This window comes from Cannabis sativa, chromosome X (assembly GCF_029168945.1).
Source record: "Cannabis sativa cultivar Pink pepper isolate KNU-18-1 chromosome X, ASM2916894v1, whole genome shotgun sequence".
In the NCBI taxonomy this organism is placed as follows: domain Eukaryota; kingdom Viridiplantae; phylum Streptophyta; class Magnoliopsida; order Rosales; family Cannabaceae; genus Cannabis; species Cannabis sativa.
Window position 1 is genome coordinate 44,777,804 of NC_083610.1, and position 22,424 is coordinate 44,800,227.

At 32.1% G+C, this 22,424-nt stretch overlaps 5 protein-coding genes across 8 annotated transcripts in view; all 5 read right to left on the bottom strand.

The window, feature by feature from the left end:
- The window catches only part of LOC115702574 (replication protein A 70 kDa DNA-binding subunit B-like), a 65,124-nt gene extending 54,686 nt beyond the window's left edge, over positions 1-10,438 (bottom strand). Inside the window, exons 1-3 of the mRNA XM_061106676.1 lie at positions 10,208-10,438; positions 9,877-9,954; positions 9,519-9,578 (exon numbers count right to left, since the gene is read on the bottom strand). The gene's annotated coding sequence lies outside the window, so the exon portion shown is untranslated. The remainder of the gene's footprint in view (positions 1-9,518; positions 9,579-9,876; positions 9,955-10,207) is intronic.
- Positions 942-9,050, bottom strand: LOC115702576 (replication protein A 70 kDa DNA-binding subunit B-like). Of its 2 annotated transcripts, XM_061106672.1 has the most exons (10): positions 3,785-5,087; positions 3,449-3,595; positions 3,052-3,328; positions 2,877-2,973; positions 2,618-2,748; positions 2,465-2,527; positions 2,207-2,351; positions 1,563-1,729; positions 1,361-1,481; positions 942-1,270 (listed from the first exon to the last, which is right to left on the bottom strand). In XM_061106672.1, exons 2-7 carry the CDS (start codon positions 3,593-3,595, stop codon positions 2,326-2,328), a joined length of 741 nt encoding a protein of 246 aa, XP_060962655.1. In that variant the 5' UTR covers positions 3,785-5,087; the 3' UTR covers positions 942-1,270; positions 1,361-1,481; positions 1,563-1,729; positions 2,207-2,325. The 2 variants fall into 2 exon arrangements, with proteins under 2 accessions (XP_060962655.1, XP_060962654.1); XM_061106671.1 differs by lacking the exons at positions 942-1,270; positions 1,361-1,481; positions 1,563-1,729; ... (3 more) ...; positions 2,877-2,973; positions 3,052-3,328 and having other exon boundaries at positions 3,454-3,595; positions 3,785-9,050.
- On the bottom strand, positions 3,814-4,668 carry LOC133032208 (uncharacterized). The gene has a single exon (XM_061106079.1). It carries the CDS (start codon positions 4,666-4,668, stop codon positions 3,814-3,816), a length of 855 nt encoding a protein of 284 aa, XP_060962062.1.
- On the bottom strand, positions 4,681-5,600 carry LOC133032209 (uncharacterized). The gene is made up of 2 exons (XM_061106080.1): positions 5,177-5,600; positions 4,681-5,087 (listed from the first exon to the last, which is right to left on the bottom strand). Exons 1-2 carry the CDS (start codon positions 5,598-5,600, stop codon positions 4,681-4,683), a joined length of 831 nt encoding a protein of 276 aa, XP_060962063.1.
- Positions 10,439-11,324: 886 nt separating the features above from the next.
- LOC133032627 (reticulon-like protein B6) lies at positions 11,325-14,351 on the bottom strand. 3 transcript variants are annotated; one of them, XM_061106678.1, is made up of 4 exons: positions 14,222-14,351; positions 13,253-13,274; positions 12,909-13,158; positions 11,325-11,573 (listed from the first exon to the last, which is right to left on the bottom strand). In XM_061106678.1, the coding sequence occupies exons 3-4, from the start codon at positions 13,120-13,122 to the stop codon at positions 11,548-11,550; spliced, it is 240 nt and encodes a 79-aa protein (XP_060962661.1). In that variant the 5' UTR covers positions 13,123-13,158; positions 13,253-13,274; positions 14,222-14,351; the 3' UTR covers positions 11,325-11,547. The 3 variants fall into 3 exon arrangements, with proteins under 3 accessions (XP_060962661.1, XP_060962662.1, XP_060962660.1); XM_061106679.1 differs by lacking the exon at positions 14,222-14,351 and having other exon boundaries at positions 12,909-13,173; positions 13,253-13,271; XM_061106677.1 differs by lacking the exon at positions 14,222-14,351 and having other exon boundaries at positions 12,909-13,274.
- Positions 14,352-22,424: the final 8,073 nt, after the last annotated feature.

Sequence of the window (22,424 nt, forward strand, 5' to 3'; positions counted from 1 at the left end):
TGTAAATACTCTACTAATAAATGCTATATTTACCGAATTCTGACTATAAACACGCTCCAACAGATTATTATTTCATAAATATATTTTTTTCCTTAAAAATGAACACAGGGTAATGATGTTGAAGCAGTAATATTTGGCACTGAAATTGATGCTAGAGAAAACACTTTGGAAGTGTTCCACACTTACTACATCAGCAACGCTTATGTAAAAAAAACAACCCCACCTTTCGATAAAAATCGAGACTACAAATATTCTTGGACATTGAACTCAAGAACAGAGATCGAAGAAATCCAAACAGAAGACAACCAGATATCAGCACCAAACTATGATTTCATTCCGTTTAGCGACCTGCATACACCTAAAGAATTCAGCAAACCAATAGATATTTACAATTTGATTTTTATATATATATATGTATTCCTCATTGAAATCCACCAATGACTATCATTAGTTTTCTTATCTACAATTTTAAGGCTAATGTTATCTTCAATTATCAACAATTTAGAGATTGATTTTTAATTTTCTTTTTATCTTACCCCCATTTAAGTAATATTTATTTAAGTATTGGAACATCAATTTTTAGTTTATTTTTGGATTAACTTAAGAACATATTTAAATCATTAAGCTTTCTTAAACACTAATATATTGCATTCAGTATTCAATAATAATCTCACTTTCAAATAACATAAAAAAAACCTAGCATAAAATTTAATATACGTGCCTCGCACGTAGTTTTTTGCTAGTATATATATATATACTAGGTAGGAATTACGTGCCGAGGCACGTAAAGATTAGTTTTAGGTAAAGTTTAATTTTTTTTTTTATTTCTTCTTATTTAGATTGTATGTAAATGCATGATCATACGAATAATTTGTTTCATCAAATTAATATTTGTGCTATTATAATTGGTTGGTAAAATATAATTAGGTATAGATAAATCATAATAAAATAATACTTATTATTTACTTTTAGAAAATTGGGTATATGAAATACTTGCATACACTACTCCATGTAAATCCATAAATAACAAGTCAAGAGAAAGAAAAACAAGCTCAGCAGCAAGAAAAGTCTCAACACTAAATAAAATAAAATTACTGTAAAAAAAAAAAAAGAAGGTAACTTCTTCCTAATCTTCCATTGGTTCAACTGCTTGAATGGTGAACTAAATGTACTTTGAAGTCATTGTTCGGTTTGCATCTACGTACAACTGAATTCTCCATTTTTTGGCTGATAATTGCTTCGTAGTTTTTTGGACAAACAACTTATGTTTCTGTAAAAAAAAAATGATTAGTTATAAGTTTTAATGTATTTCTATGTACGAAAATGTATAAATTTTACATATTTATTTTTTTATAGTTACCTCGTCCGAATATGATCTTAATTGAACTGCAGTACATGAGAATATGTTTTCTGCAACATCACCGAACATCACAGCATCTAGCAACTCTGTACCATCGTCGAGTTGTACATATGTCCTTGCACTAATAATTTATACAGAATATGTAACGGTTAGTATGAATATGCAAGAAGTTCAAATATTAATTTAGTTATAATGTGCTTACCGTGGTGTAGGAAGACATCTTTTTCCGCATTTTGGATTTTCACAATCTGTTTCTTCGTTGTCGTTGTAGAACATAAGTTTCTTATTACAAAAATCACACGACATGTAATAAAAATCTTGGTTGATATTTTTTAATATGATTTCAGCTTCAATCCAATAATATGCTTTCTGCAAACAAAAAAAAAAACTACATATGTAATAGAATTCAATATTATATTAAGTACAAAAAAATCAATGATTTTTAATTCATTTTTTGTGTATATTAATTACAAAAAAAAAATCAATGATTTTTAATTAATTCAATATTATTAAGCTCTTAAAACACATAAAACAAATAAATAACTATACTAATTATACAGTCTGAATTGGTTAGTAATAATGAAATGGGAGCAATGACAATCGAATATATAAATTTATTTTTCTTGTTCTAGGCTGTTAAATATAATAACCACTAACAAGTAATGTGAAATATGATCAAAATCTCTGCCAAAGAAACAACGGAATATATATGTCGCAATCATAAATATATTACTAAGCAATAATAGTACATTATTGGTGATGTCTCAAGATAGTAATTAGTAATTACTAAGCAATATATATTATACATTTGAAAGTGTTAAGTATTACTATATATTTTCTTTTTACCTGAGTTGGTTTTAATTGCTTTACCAAATCGGTAACTTCGTTGTTCTTAACATATTCTCGTTTTGCAGCAGATGAATTTGGAGAATACTGATATGTAGGTGCTTGAATAATAATATTATTTATGTCTGCTTTGTTATTTTCAGCCCTTGACATTGTAATTTAAATGTTAGCTTACTTATTAAAGTAATAAACAATCAATATTATTTAATCAAAAAATGATATTTAATGAAGGTAAATCAATTTGTTTAAGAGTCGTACCATTGATGAAGAGTAGTTGCTTCATAATTGTCAGGATTGATTTCGATTGTACTTGATTCACGACTTGACAACGACAGGAAAATAATATTTTTAGAATACTTGAGTGTACGAAATTGATAGAAATATATATGGTGGTAGTTAGTATATAAGTACCTCTCTTAGTTTGAACAATCATCTTTGTTCCCATTATTATTGGGTTGTTTCCAGTAACTTCAGACAATTTTTCACTAATATCTTGTACCAAAGCACCCCACAGAGTTAAACATATCGGGTGGAAGCTACAACTGTAATTGAAAATAGTAATGGTAATTATTAGTTTTGCTATGTATCATAATTTTAAATCCATATGAAATTATTATGAGTGCTCCAATGAAGATTATCATTATGTATTTGTATGTTATATTATATATACCTGTCATCGATTAGATAAATTTCTTGTATGGTTCGCTGTCCATACACTGTGTTCACCACTTTTGTTGGGTTTATTTTGACAGCTACTCCTATGATATCTAAAAATTGAATGTGATGTTAGTTAAAACTTCGTAAATCATTTGTCATGTTGGTATATTGTTGGGATCCGAAGTTACCTTGTGGTGTGTTGGAGTATTTGTCAGATGACAAGTTCTTAAACGAAACGAACTCATGGACTGGCTTAGAAATTTGTTTGTCTTCTTCTTGGACTTCAACAACTTGTGTTTTTGAGTTCAGCGTCCAGCTAAAATGGTAATTTGTGCCATTTTTAAGGTATCTGGCAGGGGTTCTGTTGACACGGGCATCACTGATGTGGTAGGTGTGTAACTCATGCAAAGTGTCCTCCAAAGCTTCAATATCGTCTGCGAAAATTACTGCATCTACTCTCGTCCCCTGTGTAAAGTTTATCAATATAAGACATGCAATTAGATTTTGTATTAGATAACTATTTAAATTAAAACTTGTCTAGCAATGTGCAACTAATATTATTGAAAAAAAGAGGAATAAATTTACCTTTGGATCAGATAAATACAGCTTCTGATATCGGACTGGTGAACTCATGCTTGTTCGTGGTGGAAATTTTTGTAGAACTGTCATTTTTATTTTCCATCCAACTGTGGTTGGAGTGATGTCATCAACTGATTGGTGTAGAGTCGGCATCTGAAATGCACATTTAATAATTATATTTCGTTAATTGTTAATTAAATAATATTAAAAATTATTGTGTATAAGTAGCATTTCAAATGTAATAAATTATTAATGCAATATAATGTTAATATGGTAGCAATTATAATTCATATAAAAAAAAGTACTTAGATTGATATGCATGAGTTTAGGATAGATAATTACTCGGTCACTTTGCAAGTTGTTTGAAGAGATTAACTTAAACAAGATAATGCTAATAACTCTGTGTACACGATGTTTTTAGTCAAGTTCTTATCTTGTTGCGAAGTTGACACAGGTCGGATCAGGACTCTAACTGTTGATGACGTCTTTGCTCGTGATATTGCTACATATAACTGACCGTGTGAAAAAACAGGTTGTGGTAAATAGATCCCAACGTAATCCAATGTTTGTCCCTGGGACTTATTTATAGTCATTGCAAAACTCAATCTGATTGGGAATTGCGTTCGTTTGAATGGAAAACCACTATTTTCATCCACATTTGGCAGGAACGGTATCCTTGGAATGAACACTCTTTTTCCGATATGGTGTCCCACGACAATTTCAGCATCTATGACATTTTGGTCGAATGCCCGACATATTAAACGTGTTCCATTGCATAAACCTTCAGAAGGATTAATGTTTCTAAGCAGCATTATGGGACAATTTTTTTTGAGTTTTAATTCATGTGGGGGTAATCCATTCGGAGTTAGAGTGTTTAAGAAGTCCTCCATTACCGATTGCTCAGTATTATCTACCGTCTCATCCCTACTATAGTATAGGTGGACTTCTCCTGGGAATCGTCCAATTAACAACGAATTTATTTCATCGACAAAGCTGTTCTTTGGTGTTAGTATTGCACGGTTCATCATGGTAGACACATTTTCTGGATATTGCTGAATGTTGTGGAAAACGTCTTCTATCAAGATATTTAAGGAACTGTTGTCGTCATCATACGGTACAAGCATTTCATGTGGTATTTTTATTATGTCATTGATTGTGTTTGGTGGCGTGCCGTTGCCCACCGACAACACGTAGTCCGAAGACAACGGATCCAGCCTGACTCGCATGTTTTGAATTAGTCAAAATTTAGTCAAAGTAGGCCACAGGTATGAATATACCAAGCTAGAATTTATCTGCTCCTGTCTCGTTCCTTTTTGTACCACAGGTAACACCTGGCGAAAATCTCCTCCAAAAACAATTACCTTTCCACCAAATGGTAAGGTTGTATCGTTAATGTCTTGTAGCATTTTATCTAACGCTTCTATGTGCTGTTTTCGGGTCATTGGGGCCTCATCCCATATAATTAATTTTGCTGCACAAAGTAGTTTGGCCAGTGCACTCTGTTTGCTTACACAGCATGTGCTTTTTCCATCGGCATCGAGGGGAAGCTTGAAACGTGAGTGAGCTGTACGACCTCCCGGAAGAATAGATGCTGCCACACCTAATGAAGCAGTTGCAAGTGCCACGGCACCATTAGATCGTACGACTGCAAGTAACGCCTTGTATAGGTATGTTTTACCTGTCCCACCGGGCCCGTCCACGAAGAATGCATTGCTTTTTTTTTTTATGAAATACTATCCATTACTGCATTGTACACTTGTTGTTGCTCAGTATTAAGTCTTTCTGACGCTGTAACATCTTCCTCTGGAATTTCTACATTCAATTCATCGTTAATTTCTCTGGATTGAAATTCGTCATTATCAAAGATGATGTCTTCGTCAAGCAGTTGGTATGAATTAATGTCTTTTCCCATAGACTCAATTGTCGAAGATATCGACCGCAATACTTGATATCTTACGTTTTGTGTATCATTTTCTGTTTTTTTGATATCGAGTGACATTTGTTCCTCAAAATGTTCCCAAAGTTCTCTGGGATTGTTCGGATTACAGTAGACTAATATTGTTGCAAACAATCGCCTCAAACTGGAAGGCATTTGATAAAGGGATGCTTCGTGTAAACAGTCTTCTAAGCAACTATCTCTCTGTAGCAATCCATGCATTGTTGCTGCGTCACGATATGTTGGCGCCAATACGCCATGTACTGTCCTGATATCTTCGAAAGATAACGGGCCTTTTATGTGATTTAGCAGTATCCGCAAAAAATATCTTTCGCCTTCTAATGGGTTTGCTGTTACAATACGTCCTATTACTGTCTTTTTTCTTTCGTGGAGTCCACCTTCTGTTTTGATTGTTCCAAACATAGTATTCAGGAATTTGTCTGTACAGTAACATCCTTGCATTTTCATCTACTTTATTTAATTCAAAGAATTCTGTTAACATAGATTTTTTGTAATGTTCCGAATTAGCAATGTTTGACAGGTCAGAATTTCCTCGGAATGTAACCGTATGCTGATTCTTGAGATGTAAATGCAAGCTATATACTGCTGGGGACATCTCATTTACAATAAATCCGTATATTCTCCACATTGCTTCAGGGGCAGCAATCCATCGAACTGTCTGGAACTGATGTATTTCATCAACTTGTTGGTTGTTTGTTTCGGAGACCAAGTTGAATGCAACACGATCATAGCCTTTGTAAATGTATTTATAGAGATACTTTACCGCCTTCACTGTAGAGCAAATTTCTACATTCATGTGGCAGTCAAATGTGGCAAGGAGATATGGGTTGTAGGGAACAACCCAACAATTGTCTAATGTTGCCCCTCTGACCTTTACGGTCACACCATTATTTGAACGCCTATAAATAGGGAAACAGTCATTTCCAACAGACGTAAATGGAGCATACTTTTTTGGAAAATTATTTTTGCAACGTGGATTCTCCCCCTTCATGCAAACATTTGTTTTGTTCAAATCCCCACAAGGTCCATGCATCATGTGTTTTACAACCGCCTTGTGCAAGTGGATGTTAGAGTTTTTATCTGGAATCTCTGCTGACACGATCTCATCGAAGGATTCAGGAGCATGTAATTTCCAATCCCTTTTCAATATAATTAAAAAGTGTGCATGTGGAAGACCTCTTTTTTGGTGCTCAATAACGTAGACATATGCTGCGACCTTGCCGAATATCTCTTTCTTGAATAACTTGTCCTTTAATTCCTCTAGTTTTGCATGGAAAACTCGTGCAACCAGATCAGGTCTATTTTGGCTCTCCTCGTGTTGACATAATTCATTTGTGATTTCCTTCCAGTTTGGGTTGCATGTCATCGTTAGAAAAATATCAGGTTTACCAAAGCGTTGTACTAACGCCATAGCCTCCATGTATCTCTTCCTCATGTCTCTTGGTCCTCCTATGAAAGACGAAGGGAGTATGATTCGTTTCCCAACATTAGAAGCGTCTCGTTCTCCCAGCGTAATCGTGTCAACTATACCTTGATATAATTCTGTTCGTATGTGCATTTGCTGGCCTCTATAATAATCCAATCTTGAAGACTCCATCTTGATATACATGTCTACTGCATATTGTTGCAGTAGCCGACCAGAGAGCAGCAAAATTGATCTTTCATCTTCCCGTATTTGTAACTTGAAGCAATAATATTCACGGCACGAAACTTTTGGGACTTTCGTTTCTTAGACTGATACTGCATCAGTTTGAATTGAAGGGAGTAAAATATTGTTAGATGTGAACAAAGAGTGATTTGTACCTATATATTTAAATATATATATATTTTTACATATTCAAGGATTGTTTACTTGATTCTTCTGCTGCTAATAATTTTTCTACATTTGATGATCGTCGAGGGTTTGTTGTTAGAGTTTGTCCGACAGATCTTGATTGGGTTTCTCCAATCCTTTCAATCCCTTTATGCCAACCATTATCACCGTACGGAAATAACAATGGATATTGCAGTGAGTCATAACAGCCGTAGTAATATTGAACTTTGAATTGTCTACCGGAATGGTTATATACAAAAATATCACGCCTTCCCATTTGGTTATCATCTTCATTTTCAACCCATATTGCCGCTACTTGTGACGAAGTAGGGGCATTGAATACACGTTGATCTAGGCCAGCGTCACTCCTAACATGTATTATTTGTCGTTTCAAATCTGGCATATCACCAAGTGAACGAAAGAAAATAGAGTACGGATTGATGCGAAGAATATGGATGAGTTGATTTGTGACTGTTGGGAGCATTCTGTATTGTGAATCAAATAGTCGATTCTCTAACTCATGTTCCGTGTCATAAAAATATAATTGGAGATTTGAAGGATGACCATCAGAAGGAAGTAAATCTGTGATGTTGTGGTAGATTTGTCCCTGTGCTCTAAAAGTGTATATTCCGTTGTTTCTTTGGCAGAGATTTTGATCATATTTAACACCCAACGATGTGAATGCAAATTGGTTGTTATAAGTTCGAATATATGTCCGAAAATGTGCAGAATCACTTGTGTTGGAGGTTAATAATTCATAAAGTTCATTTGGAACTTCATTTGTGGCCAGATAAATTTTTCCATCTGCACAACAGAATCCATTTGTTTCATGGATAAATCTCTTTGCTTTACAATGTATGCATATGGGGACCGACGGAAGTGAAAATGCTTCAGACGGCACATTTTGTAGCAAATCTCGAAATCGAGTGATCCTATTTTGCGATGGGCCTAACATAATGAAAGGTTTAATTAGGTCAAATTAGCAAACTGATATTTTGTTATTATGAATGTATATTAATATAAAACAAATATTGTGATGTTGGAGTAACCCTTACTTCTAGAAGTTGTTGACATAATTGTCTGGCTAACTGAGTTCTCGAGATCAACAGATGGGATCTGTTTGTGTAATTTTTATTAGGTAGACTGATGAGAAGAAACCGAAGGTAGGATCAATTAGAAAAATGAAGGCAGTATTCTGTATATACCTGATCAAATCTCCCATTATTATTGGAAGATGAATTTTGGCAGAGATTATTTTTATCACTATATCCATTTGAAGAATCCAGATCTTGATAAGATCTCTTTGATACTCTGTCACCATGTTTATCTTGTCGAGAATTGTTAATATTATCAGCATGATAATACGAATGTTGCGTACTTGTAGATGCCGCATGATCATCAGTACATGGGGGTAAATTGTTACGATTCAAATAACTTGAATTAGTCGTATCAATTTGATAGTTTTTCAATGCTTTTTGTTTAGCATATCTCTCTCATTGTTTTCTACGTATTTCTTCCTTCTTCTCTTCTGGCAAATCTCTATATGAGATTCTTTTAGAAGCTCGTGTGTTTTGATCTTCAGAAAATCAAAATGCAATACATAAATGTTTTTAGAAATTTATGGTTTAATCTTATGTAGATTTGAATTTAAATTTTTAAGTATGGTATCTGTACAATCTTACCATCCGTCATTATGTCAATCAAGAAAATGTAGGTTTCAGACGTCAACCATCACTATACATCAATAAAATATTAAGGTTAGGATAATAATTATGAGGCTCTTTTAACTTTAAAGTATATATCTTTTGGTCTTTTCGTTTTTTCCAAGCTTATTCTATTTTTTCTACCTTTCGTTACATATTCATGAATATGTAACGAAAGGTAGAAATTGGGTGTGAATATCATAGGCTGGTTTTTTTTTAATAAATCACCATTCAAATGCAAAAAAATCGTATTAATAAATATACATAACAAGTCTTCCATTGCTGGTAGACATAGGAAATTCAAAGTAATAAATTCCAATAATATAATTAAAAGTGCGACTCATATATTATAATAATTGCAAATTACTATCCAATAATTTCTCATATATTATAATAATTGCAAAAAAAGGCCAACCTTATCATATTGGTTACATAATGTATTTACTGGGTGTGATATTCATATTGGTTACATAATTTAAATGCAAAAAAAGGCCAACCTTATCATAGGCTGGTTTTTTTTAATAAATCATCTTTTTTTTTTTGTTTTCAATTCATCACAGTAAATACATTAATAAATATAAATTAAAATGAGTAAAAAAATACCTGATATTCAAATGGAGAGTACAACACAAATAATCTAAACCGACAATAAATGGCAAGAACCTACAAGAAAAACGACATTGTAAATAAAAAATGATAATGACCATACAAACACTCTACATCCAATTCCATTCAAAATGTATATTTATTTAATACAAAAAATAAATTCCAATTCAAATTGCATAGACTTCTAAAACACCAAAGAAAAAAAAAAGCCAATAGGACTTAGGAAATAGTAAAACATCTAAAGAACATCATTGATTGCATTAAGAAAAAATAGAAAATAGTAATGTAGTACACAGTAATAAAATAGAAAATAATAATTTGAAATGTTGGTATAGACACACAAGGATATATATACCAAGTTTTGATCTTCAAATAAGAGCTTTGCTGAGGAAGAAGGATGGCCAAGTGTGTAACAATAGGATTGCAGACTTTACTAAGAAATAACAAAAATTTACTTGTGTCAACTGATAGAGGCGAAAACAAATAAGAATGCGTAATGACCTTTCTTGAGAAAATTATTAAAAAGAAGATTAATTCAAGATTACGTATGATATGTATAGTTAATGGCCTAATTAATTAAGAGATTAATTATTAGATATATGTGAATATGAATGAGTTAATTAATAGAAGATCTGTGGAAAATTGAAGAACTAAAAATTAAGAGATGGGAAGAGAAGAAAGGGTACCTATGCAGTAAGAACAGCCTTTTGCTCAAAATCTTTAAGTTGGAAGAGACACTACAGTCAATGACTTACTGAGCTATATATATAGTGGACATACATATATGCTAGAGTACCTTATAACAATCATCAATTTTAGTAGAGTACCTTTATTGGACCAGTATATATCCAATGAATATCAGGTGATATTTCGTATAAAACTGCTTCCTTAAAATAAATATCAGGTGATATTTTAAATTATATTAAAATAAATTATAAAATACAATATAATTATATTAAAATATCACCTGATATTTCATCTAAATAATATAATTTTGTTTTATTTTAAACAAATTTATATTTATTTAATACAAAAAATATATATTTAATTCAAATTCATATTTAAACAAAAACAGAAAAACAGAAAAATCTATATCTTGTTACATGATGTTTATACAAGTGGGGAGCCACGTATAAACATAATGTTGTTTCCTGAAAAATCTATATCTACTATCAAACCACGTATATTATAATTGGACAATGACAAAATAAATCCACGAAAACGCCTTATATGATATCACGATAGGAAGATTTATAGTAATTATATATAATTTCATGAAATATTGTTCAACCCATTATTATAATAACTTAAAACCCAGCAAATCCCTTTCCAATTTCGTCGTTCGAAATGTACGAATACGATAAGGTTCTGACGAGCTGAGAAGAAGTACAAGCCGATTCAACTCTCAAAAACCCATATCTGAAATTAATGAAAATACCAATATATATAATCAATCAAAATGCATGTATCACTACTTTTTTTCATGATTGGGTAGTCGTCTATATATTAAGTATATAACTCTTCACAATACTAATGGCTTTACTTTTTGGAAAAAAAAAAAAATAGGAGAAAAGTGTGGCGTTGTATTTCACTGATGGAATGAATTGATAAATTGAAAAGTGAAGGGAATCAAAAGAGAAGAGTAATGTACCTTAAACGATCTTGTCCAATGTAAGCTTATATAATGCGAACATGCACAGCAAAAAAAATTAATTAATATTAATGCTTCCTTCCCTCATTTTTACCTCCATCTGTGTTACTAATTTTTTTTTTTATGATAATAACCATAGTGAAATGTGAAGGTACTTTCAGAAAAAAATTGCTTTTTTTTTTTTCATTTATTTATTTAATATTATTATTATAACTTCTTTTCTCTTTTTCTATACTCCCATATGACAATTGTTCATGGAATATCACAGTCAATCCTTGTGAGGGTAGGAGTTTGGGAGGAACTTAGCATACTGATCAGCCTTTTTGCCTGTTCTGTGGTCATAGTATTCCACCACTGCTGCACCAGCTAACGCAGTTAAGGTGAGAGCCTGAGCATGCAACCTGAAATCATAAGATGAGCACAGATCAATACAATACAGTTAATAGGTTACAGAATGAGCAAACAAATAAATGAGATTTGACATGATCCAATTATTGTATTGGCAAAGAAAACCCCCATAGAACTTCTATATTACCACTGTGCCTAATAGCAAACATTAATCGAATTCATTTTTTATTTTTGTGAGAAGGGAAAATCAAAATAGGGTCTAATTCACAATCAAAACGCTCACACAGAGCCATCTAACTGAATCTTTTGCCAGACAGGAAACTCTAGGCCGAGAAATTAAACCACATATCTCATGGTAGATTAGACCTCTCCCACTGATAGTCCTGACCAACAGACCTAATCCTCATGGGAGTATTTTATACATCGATAAAAGCTTTTTCCTCCACATAGATGTAGTTTAAACCCCATCTCAGGCCAATTTATTTCTCAGAACAACCAAAACAAAAATGTGAAATCAATCAATCAAATGTTTGGTTGCTATTCAATATTATATATAAGAAAATGATTGGAGAACAATCAGTTGCTTTGATATATATTGTGAAGGTTAGCAATGGGTTATCAGGTAATCATAACAGAGCAAAAATAACAATGTTTACAAAGGCAGCAGGGGTTTATGATGTGCAATTAGGATCAAAGGGAATTATCACAATCAAAGTGGAACCACACATGAATGTTGAGCTGAGTGAACTTGTGGTTATAGCTGATGGTGTTCGAGCTTTATGAGGTCAATGTCTTCACACACACACACCGAAAAAATACCCATAAACTAAAACAAAAACTCAAACCAAAAAAACGAACCTTTCCACAAAATTCAATCCAAAATGTAAGCATTTCATTTCTATCCCCAAAACTAATAAACCCAAATAAAGAAAAAACAACAAAATAACAAAAACTTAGATAAGGTTTCAGTTAAAGTTACTCAAATTTCATATGCCATTTCATTTCTTTCTATCACAAAAACAATAAACCCCACAAAACAATTATTCACAAACGGAAGAAACTAAACAAAAAGACTGAAATTTTAATCCAATAAAACAACAAAATAACAAAAACCCAGATAAGGTTTTAATTAAATTCACTCAAATTTCATATCCCATTTCATTTATATCACAAAAACAATAAACCCCACAAAACAATTACTCATAAACAGAACAACCTAAACAAAAAGATTCAAGCTTTAATCCATTTAAGTTGATTATACTTACAGAAGATAACTGCAGAGGTGGTGAGAGCTTTTAGGGTTTAGGAAGAAGATGACAATGGAGGTGGCTGGTGGGTTTTGGATAAGAAAAAAGAAAAAAGATAAAAATAGTGAAAGAGATCCTTACGTTTTCCTCCACCGAAAACCTGGTGAACTGGTCTTTCTCGCCCAAAAAGCCTGAAAATCTTGGTCTTAACAGAAGACGGAGATTCCGGTTTCACTTGCTCCGATGCAGAGTCGGATGAGGAGGATGAAGAGTCGCCATGACCATGGATCTTCTCTGTAATCTTCTCGATCAAAGACTCCGATTTCGCCTCCGCGCTCTCAGTTCGCTCAGCCATAGTTTTTCGGATCCGATCCGATCCGAATGAAATACACTGAAAACGTCACCACTAAACTAATATAGCATCAAAACTATATTGAGTATCCAGGAATTTGAATGGCCATCGGATATTGCTGAATATTACTTACCTTTGACCATTATGCGTGAGAAAACATATGTGACAGTCAGTAGTCCCGTGATCCGTAAGGGGAAACACCGGGTAAGCTGTGCAATCCCACACCGCCTGGGGAAGGTCAAGTGGGATGATTCTGAGACTGTGTAGGTATGGGACTACACAGTTGAAGAGAGCTTAAATGGATTGATTGGTACTACCTATATCAACAAGGTGCATCTTGTTTTTCGGTAGCCCATCACGAAAGAACTCCACAGTTAAGCGTGCTTGGCTTGGGAGCAATTTCAAGGATGGGTGACCTCCTGGGAAGTTTTCCTAGGAAGCGTGCGAGTGAGGACAAAGCACGCTGGAAACACTCGTGTTGGTCTGTAGGGTCAGTCATCAGTCCATGATGCAGCCAGAGTGACATACTCGTGTATAAGAGCCATTATTTCCGTGGGTGTAAGGACCCAATGGAGGCTTGAAGCGGGGATGTTACAAATGGTATCAGAGCCTTGACCCAGCCGGAAGTGTGGTCGACGAGGACGTCGAACCCCATAAGGGGGGGTGATTGTGACAGTCAGTAGTCCCGTGATCCGTAAGGGGAAACACCGGGTAAGCTGTGCAATCCCACACCGCCTGGGGAAGGTCAAGTGGGATGATTCAGAGACTGTGTAGGTATGGGACTACACAGTTGAAGAGAGCTTAAATGGATTGATTGGTACTACCTATATCAACAAGGTGCATCTTGTTTTTCGGTAGCCCATCACGAAAGAACTCCACAGTTAAGCGTGCTTGGCTTGGGAGCAATTTCAAGGATGGGTGACCTCCTGGGAAGTTTTCCCAGGAAGCGTGCGAGTGAGGACAAAGCACGCTGGAAACACTCGTGTTGGTCTGTAGGGTCAGTCATCAGTCCATGATGCAGCCAGAGTGACATACTCGTGTATAAGAGCCATTATTTCCGTGGGTGTAAGGACCCAATGGAGGCTTGAAGCGGGGATGTTACAACATATTATGAACATTATGCGTGAGAAACCTTTGAAAGATTTTCCATAAGAGAATGGTGTACTCCAGCTGCGTGAGAGAGAAAACGATTAATTGTGAGTGAGAAAACGTAGACGATTCTTTTTGGGGTTAAATTTAACAGAATATTCTTTTATTTGTAAAGCATATTCTGTTAAACTAAGAATTGCCGTTACATAGGCACTTTTAATATATAAAGATATATTTATTATTGTTGAAATAAACTCCCTTCATTCCCTTTACACTGTAAAACCAGTTTATTACAAAGAAAGTTACAAGACAGTAAAATAAATTCCTAGGTGGCCTTCGGCCTCTAATATACCTAGGCAGAACACTTAAGTTAGTTACAAAGTATTTAACCACTTTGTAACTAACTCTCATGTTTTTACTGCATTCCACTATAACACATATAAATAATCATCAGATCAGTATGAAAAAGACAGAGCAACAAACTAAACACAGCAGAGATCATACAACAAAAAATCCAAATATTTCTCCAGATCAGAAATCACACAGAGCAAATCCAAAAAGAGGTTAAAGGGTTGAAGGAGACTTACATTGGGTGAGTTTTGGAGACCTTGGGTTAGGGCTCGGATGTTCAACACCAAACCAGGGGGATCGAATCATGAAAAACAAGGAGAAGAAGATGATTAGAGATTAAACTCAGAGTGGAAAAAAATTAGTGAGAAAAGAGAGAAACACATACTCACTACACCAAAAATCAGGTTTAGTGACATTTTTATTAGTGGCATTTTTTTAAAAAATGTCACAATAATGATATTTTAATGACATTTGTTGAAAAATGTAACTATAATGAGAATAAATGACATTTTAATTAGTGACATTTTTTTTAAAGTGTAACTATTGATATATTTTAGTGACATTTTGTAAAAAGTGTCATTAATTGTCAATATTTAAATTTAGTGTAACATTTTTAAAAATGTAACAAGAATAAATTAATAGTGGCATTTATAAAAATGACACCAAATATTAGATTTAGTGACATTTTGAAGTGCCATCTAATTAAGTACTTTTAGTGACATTTCAAAAGTGTTACTAGTAAAAAAAATTACTGGAATTTTTAATTTTAATTTATTTTTTGAAATTATATTATTATACAAATTTATTAAGAAAAAAGTTTAAATTTAATTAATTTTGTAGACGTAGATGAAAAATAACTTAATAAATATAAATATTGTATCATAATAAAAGCTTTTAAATAAATAAAATTGATTTTCATAACAAAAGAATTAAGATAAATAAAATTTATAAATAAAGTACCCATAATACTACTACTACTAATAATAATAATAATAAAATACCTACATCACTAAGCTTCTTCATCCATATCATTTGCATCAAATGACACGAAAGTATCAACAGTTATATCTGGAATATCTTTCCTAACCAAACTAATATCTTCACTGTCAACATCGAGAGATGCACCGCAAACTTCAGTTTGCAAATAAGACTCCACATTCTCGTTATGTGATTGGACGCTCATATTATAATAATCTCTAGGATTTATTTTGAAAGCAACATGCCATCCTTCGTGTTTGAGATCTTCCACATACATTACTTGTTCTGCTTGAGAAGCTAGTATAAATGGCTCATCTTCACGCATCAATTTTGTAAGGTTGACTCTTGTGCAATCTTTCTCTTTTTTAATACCACTACTCGAAATCCAATCACACTTAAATAACACAACACGATTCCCTGAACAATAATCTAGTTCGATAATATCTGTTAATATCCCAAAAAATGTAACATCTCCAAAAATAGGATTCGGATCTCTACTACTTGAAAAACTTTGAGTCTTGGCAGTCACAATAACTCCACTATTTTGAGTTTTTAATTTCTCTTCGATTTTTTTTATATGAAACCGAAAACCATTTATTAAATATCTTTTAAATCGATTGAAAATATTGTTTGGTCCTTTAGCCAGATAATATAGATCTTCAGAAAGTCGATTATCTTGATTATCATATAATTCTTCTGCCTAATTTGTCAAAAAAAAAAAAATTGTAATAAATAAATTACTACACTCAATATGTTTGTGAACTCCTTAAGTTAATACAAAAAATTAAGAATTGAAAATAAGCTTACCTTTTGTGCAAACCAGGAAGGAAATGTCTCGCTATGAATCCGATCTAAGGTCATTACTCTTTGACGAGGATTTTGTTGTGCAATGATATTGCGATGATCCCTACAAAATTAATAAGCATTAGACATGCTTACTTAATGCTTCAATATTTTTTATTATTAGAGATATAATAAATAATACTTACTCAATAAATGAGTCTACGACATTACAATTAAATAATACATATCGATGTGCCTTAGTTTTGGTATCCTCGTCTAAAGTCTCAGAAACTATTTTTCCAAAATTTCGACCTGTCGTTTGGAAAATAGGCAGCCTTTCTCTATCTGGATTTGGATTACTATAATTTCTAGGCTTACGATTAATTTTTGTCTCTACACCTTCCATATATCGTGAGCAAAATGTCAAGCATTCATTAGCTAAATATCCTTCAGCTATACAACCTTCTGGCTTACTTTTGTTTCGAACGTATGACTTCAACTTAGATAAGTACCTGCAATTATTCATATGAACATTAAAAGCAATATTGAAACTTTTCACAATTAAATAAAATAAAAATCAATATATATTACCTTTCAACAGGGTACATGCAACGATAAACTGATGGTCCAGCAATTCTCGCCTCATATGCTAAGTGTATCACCAAATGAACCATAATATCAAAAAATGACGGGGGAAACAATTTTTCAAGATTACAAAGAGTAATTGATATTTGCTGCTCAAGTTGCATAAAATCTTGTGGTCGAGCAACTTTTGAATACATCATTCGAAAATAGTTGCTTAAAGTAGTTATATGTTGACGAACATGCACACTTGACATTCCCCTCAATGCTAGCGGTAATAATTGAGTCATAATAATATGAAAATCGTGACTCTTGAGACCATGAATTTTTCGTTGATTTACATCAACACATCTTGAAATATTGGCAGCATATCCATCTGGAACCTTAATTGTCTTTAGAAATCGACAAAAGATAGTTTTTTCTTTTTTGGTTAATGTAAAACAAGCAGGTGGTATGACAGTTCTCTTAGATTCGCTCTCCTTTGGATGAAGTTCAGATCTGATACCCATAAACTTTAAATCAAGACGTGAATTCAAATTGTCTTTATTTTTTGTATCTAAACTCAATAATGTCCCAACTAAACTTTCACATACATTTTTTTCAATATGCATCACATCGAGATTGTGTCGTAATAAGTTATCCTTCCAGTAAGGCAATTCAAAAAATATACTCCTTTTCTTCCAACTATATGGCAACTGAGGATTAACAACTGTCTTTCCAAATTTAATTTGGTAGCCTTCTAACTTATCTAGTATCATTGAACCACTTAATGGTATTGGAGCTAATCTTTTCTCTTTTGTACCGTCGAAAGACTTTTCATCATTTCTAAATGAGTGATTATTTTCTAACCAACGACGATGACCCATATAACAATGTTTTTTGCTATGCTTCAACCACAAAGAATAAGTATCTTGATGACAAGACGGGCAGGCATATTTTCCTTTAGTGCTCCATCCTAATAAGTTTACATATGCTGGAAAATCACTAATAGTCCATAATAGTGATGCTCGTAACATAAAGTTTTTTCTTGTAGACGCATCAAAAGTTTCAACTCCAACTTCCCATAAAATTTTTAATTCTTCAATCAATGGCTCCAAATATATATCAATATTATTTCCAGGTGCTTCTGGACCAGGTATGAGCAAGGACATAATAAAAGGTTGTTTCATACACAACCATGGAGGGAGATTATATGGTATCATAATAACTGGCCATGTACTGTGACTTACACTTAATGTCTTGAACGGATTCATTCCATCAGAAGCTAACCCAAGTCTAACATTTCGAGGATCTGCCGCAAAATCCTTATATTTGTGATCAAAAGTCATCCATGCTGGAGAATCTCTTGGATTTCTCATACAACCATCATTCACATAATCTTTTTGATGATGCCAAGTCATAAAATCAGATGTTTTTGATGACATAAATAATCTTTGTAATCTTGGTATTAATGGAAAGTGGCGCAAGACTTTTGCTTCACTCCTATTTTTATTAAAAAGAAAAAAAAAGGTAATATTATATTAATCTAAACAGCATATCTAAACTAAAAAAAAAACAGAAGAAAAAAGTGTTATAATTAATAGTGTACCTTGGTGTAGAGCATACTTGACATTCTGTGTCATTTACATGATCCTTTCTATACAACATGAAATCATTTTTACATGCATCAATTTTTTCATAATTAAGTCCAAGTGCGTTGATTAACTTTTTTGTCTCATAAAAAGAATCGGGTAAGGTTTCACCTTTTGGTGGTGCTCTTTTAAATAATTCAAGTACCTTGCCAAATGAATTATCACTCCATCCACACATACACTTAATATGAAATAATTCAATGACGAATGAGAGCTTTGTAAAACTTGTACAACCTGGGTAAAGTTCTGTCTCTACATCTTTTATCAAATCATAAAATTCTTTTGCCTTCGTATTTGGTTCATCTTCCTCACCTTGACGATTATCATCATTTTCAATTTCACATTCATCATCTCTACTATTTTCTCCAAAAACATCATGTATAACTCCTTGCATATCAATAGTAGGAGTATCACTAACAGTACTCTCAATGTTCTGTGGAGCATGTGAAGAAGTTTCACCGTGTAATATCCATTTAGTGTATCCCTCCATAAATCCATTGCATATCAGATGATCAAATGCAATTGATCGAGTGACAGGACTAATAAGGCAACACTTAACACAAGGACATACAATTTTTCTTTCATGGCTTCCATTTTTAAATGCGAAATCAAGAAATAAATTAACTCCTTGTTGATATGAATCACTCAATCTAGATTGCTTCATCCAACTCTTATCCATAACTTTAGCTTTTGAAATTTTTTATCAATACCTATTTAAAATCCAAAAAATTAGTTTGTTTGGAAAAATAAAAAACAAACATATGTATATATACTAAGTCAAACATAAGTATTTTAAAAAGAATAAAAAAATCAAGTAATTTACACTTTGAATACTTATTCATAGTAACTTAAACCCATTCACTTTCATAATTAAGTCCAATATAATTATTAGACAATTCAATATAGATAATACTTACTTATTCCTTTCAATAATTATTATGGCAAGTTTTTTTGAAAAAGTCAATATAAAATACACTTTAGAGCATTATCTGTTAAGCATCTATCCCGAATTTTCATAATCAACATTGTTGCCTAATATGTAAGATCAGTCTTCATTACTCTTTTTTTTTTAGATTAGTTAACAAATTGAGCTAAATGTACTAAAAATATCAGTTAGTAGCTCAGATTTGTAAATATCTTAATTAGTAGCTCAGATTTGTAAATGTACTTAAAATATCAATTAGCAAATTTCGAATTTGTGATTTTGGAAAGTTACAATGTGGAAGTCAATGAAAATTTTAGCTTAAATTAAAAAAATTAACAAAAAAAATGTTTAGTAGCTTGGTAAATTAATTTTGTAAATTTGCACTATTAAATAACTATTGGTCTCAACTAATTTAATAAAAAAAAATCAAAAATAAGATTTTAAAGAATTTAGAGTAAATAAAACCCAAAATCATTAAACTAATAAAGAAAAAAGAGATTAAACTTGATGCGGATGATGGTGGGGAGGAATAAGTATTTTAGCGTTGTATAATTTGTTTATTTGGAAGAAATAATGCCACCTTTGTAAAGGTAAGATATGAGGTAAGATATGACTTCTCTCCACGCTGTTTTTAAATTTCTTTTCCCTTTAGTAGTAGTCTTTCAATCACTTTAGAATATTCTATATAAAAAAAAAAATCACTATTTAAGAAGTCATACATGCCTGGTGCGAGTATCACAGATATTCTTAAGTATATTCAGAGAAACAAATTAAATTATCATATTCTTAAGTATATTATAAATAGATAAAACAAAAAAACAAACTATTGTATTGGTAATACAATGCCGTTAATTCCATTATCTCTCAAATTCTTAAGTCTAAGCCACATTTCAAGACCAAGACTTTATTATCTCTCAAACTTCTGTATTTGTTTTACCCATTTATAATATACCAGTTAAATCCAATGCCGAGATAATTCCATTATTAAAAGCAATAATACTAAATAGTCATATAAACCATCAATATAACTCAATTCATAATAAAGACCCACATTCTTTTTTTTTTTTTTTTTTTTTTTTTTTTTTTTTTATGAAGGGGGTGTCCAAGGACACCGATTCATTAAAAGGCATAAAAAACCCAAGAGTCTAAACAGACTAGAAAACGGAACAAGCTAAAAAACAGAGTGAACAACTCGAATACAAACCAAAAAAAACGAACAACAGCAACGGCAACAACTCAATTACATTACACTTGAGTAGGAGGTCCCGGATCCCATTCCCTTAATTCTTAGTATCATAAAATATATATGGAAGTTATAAGAAAATGCAATCTTGATACCATCAAATAATTCTTATTTTTCTTTTCCCCTTTTGACCGAAGACTCCAAAAGATACATATACACTTGTATGTTCTATATACAAGCTTTGTATATATTAGCTTACATGCATTCATTTAGTACTTCACCACTTCCTTTAATTAGGGGGCATCAATCTAAATCAATCAAAAATAAATATAAATATATAAATACAAATCAAGTCATCTTTTTCCAAAAGATACAGAATTTTGTTTTTCATACAATGTAAACTTCAAACTTTTAATTCATTCAATGACAAAGGCATTATTGCGGCCTTGAAGTATCAGGAAAGAAAAAAAAAAGATCATACTTACTTGTGGTCTTGGTGATAGTGTAGTTTCTTTGTATATATTTTATTTTGCAACAGTGAAGGTTGTTTTCTTCGACATCTGTGAAAACACCATATCAAAGAACATTAGTAGTTGAAAAGAAACATTAAGTCACTTGTTACATAAGAAACATGGATGTGGTCATACGTTGATCTCCATTTACGGTGTTAAAATCATCAAGAAAGTAGAAACTCCAATCGATGACTCTAATAACAATCCAGAACGAATTCGAAACTCCAATAGACAACTCAAATTATAATCAAATTATAATCGAGATCGATTTTATATACAGACTCGATTTCTTAGGAGAATTAGTCTCATTCGGATCAAAATTACAATTTTTTTTTTTTGGGAATTAGCTTACCATCGTAAACTTTTATTTTTTGTTTATTCTTTTTAGAGTTAACCTGAGAGTTTTTTTAGGAGGATTAGTTTCATAAGGTTTTATTTTTATATATATATTTTATTTAGGAGTTAACGTGTAGGTTTTAGTTTTTATATATTTTATTTTGGGAGTTAACGGTAGATATGTTTAATTTTATTAAATATATAAATATATATGTATTTCAAATAAGATACCAAATATAAAAAATCTAATAATAGCATAAAAATAGGAATAGGAAGCGTTCAAAAACACATAATTTTTTTTTAAAAAAAAAAAAACCAAAATGAAAATGGAAAAGAAGTGGGATTCTACCCGCCCAAATATTTCAATTTTTCTTTTTCACCAAAACTATCATTCTCATAAATTTGAGAACTGTCTCTCTCTCACACACAAATTGGCTCCTCTCATCATAGGTGGTATTTTCAATCTTTGATTTTGATTTTTGTTTTCATTATTTTCCTGAGATTCACATTTTGAAATCTAACCATTTGATTTGAATTTTCTTTTTTCTAGCTTTTGAAGCTGAACATCACTGATTTTTCTTTTGATTTGCAATTGTGGGTCTTGTGGATAACCTCTGAATTTGATATCAAACTCTGAATACAGCAAATCCAAAAAAAAAAAAGGTTTAGACTCTTTTATAGTTATTACTATATTAATATTATTCCTTTTATGAGATTACTACTAAGAATACATATGTATATATACATAATTTCATCTCTGGTAAAATTGAAAACAAAAGAATATGAACTGGGACTAAGGTTATTTATTATATATATGGCCACTTCTCATTTTTAGTTTACTCACAAACTGATGTGAACTACTAGAACAAGGAACCCAACACTCCTTAATCAAAATTAGTAATAGTTTAGTCTCATAGTATTTGTCACCTACTACG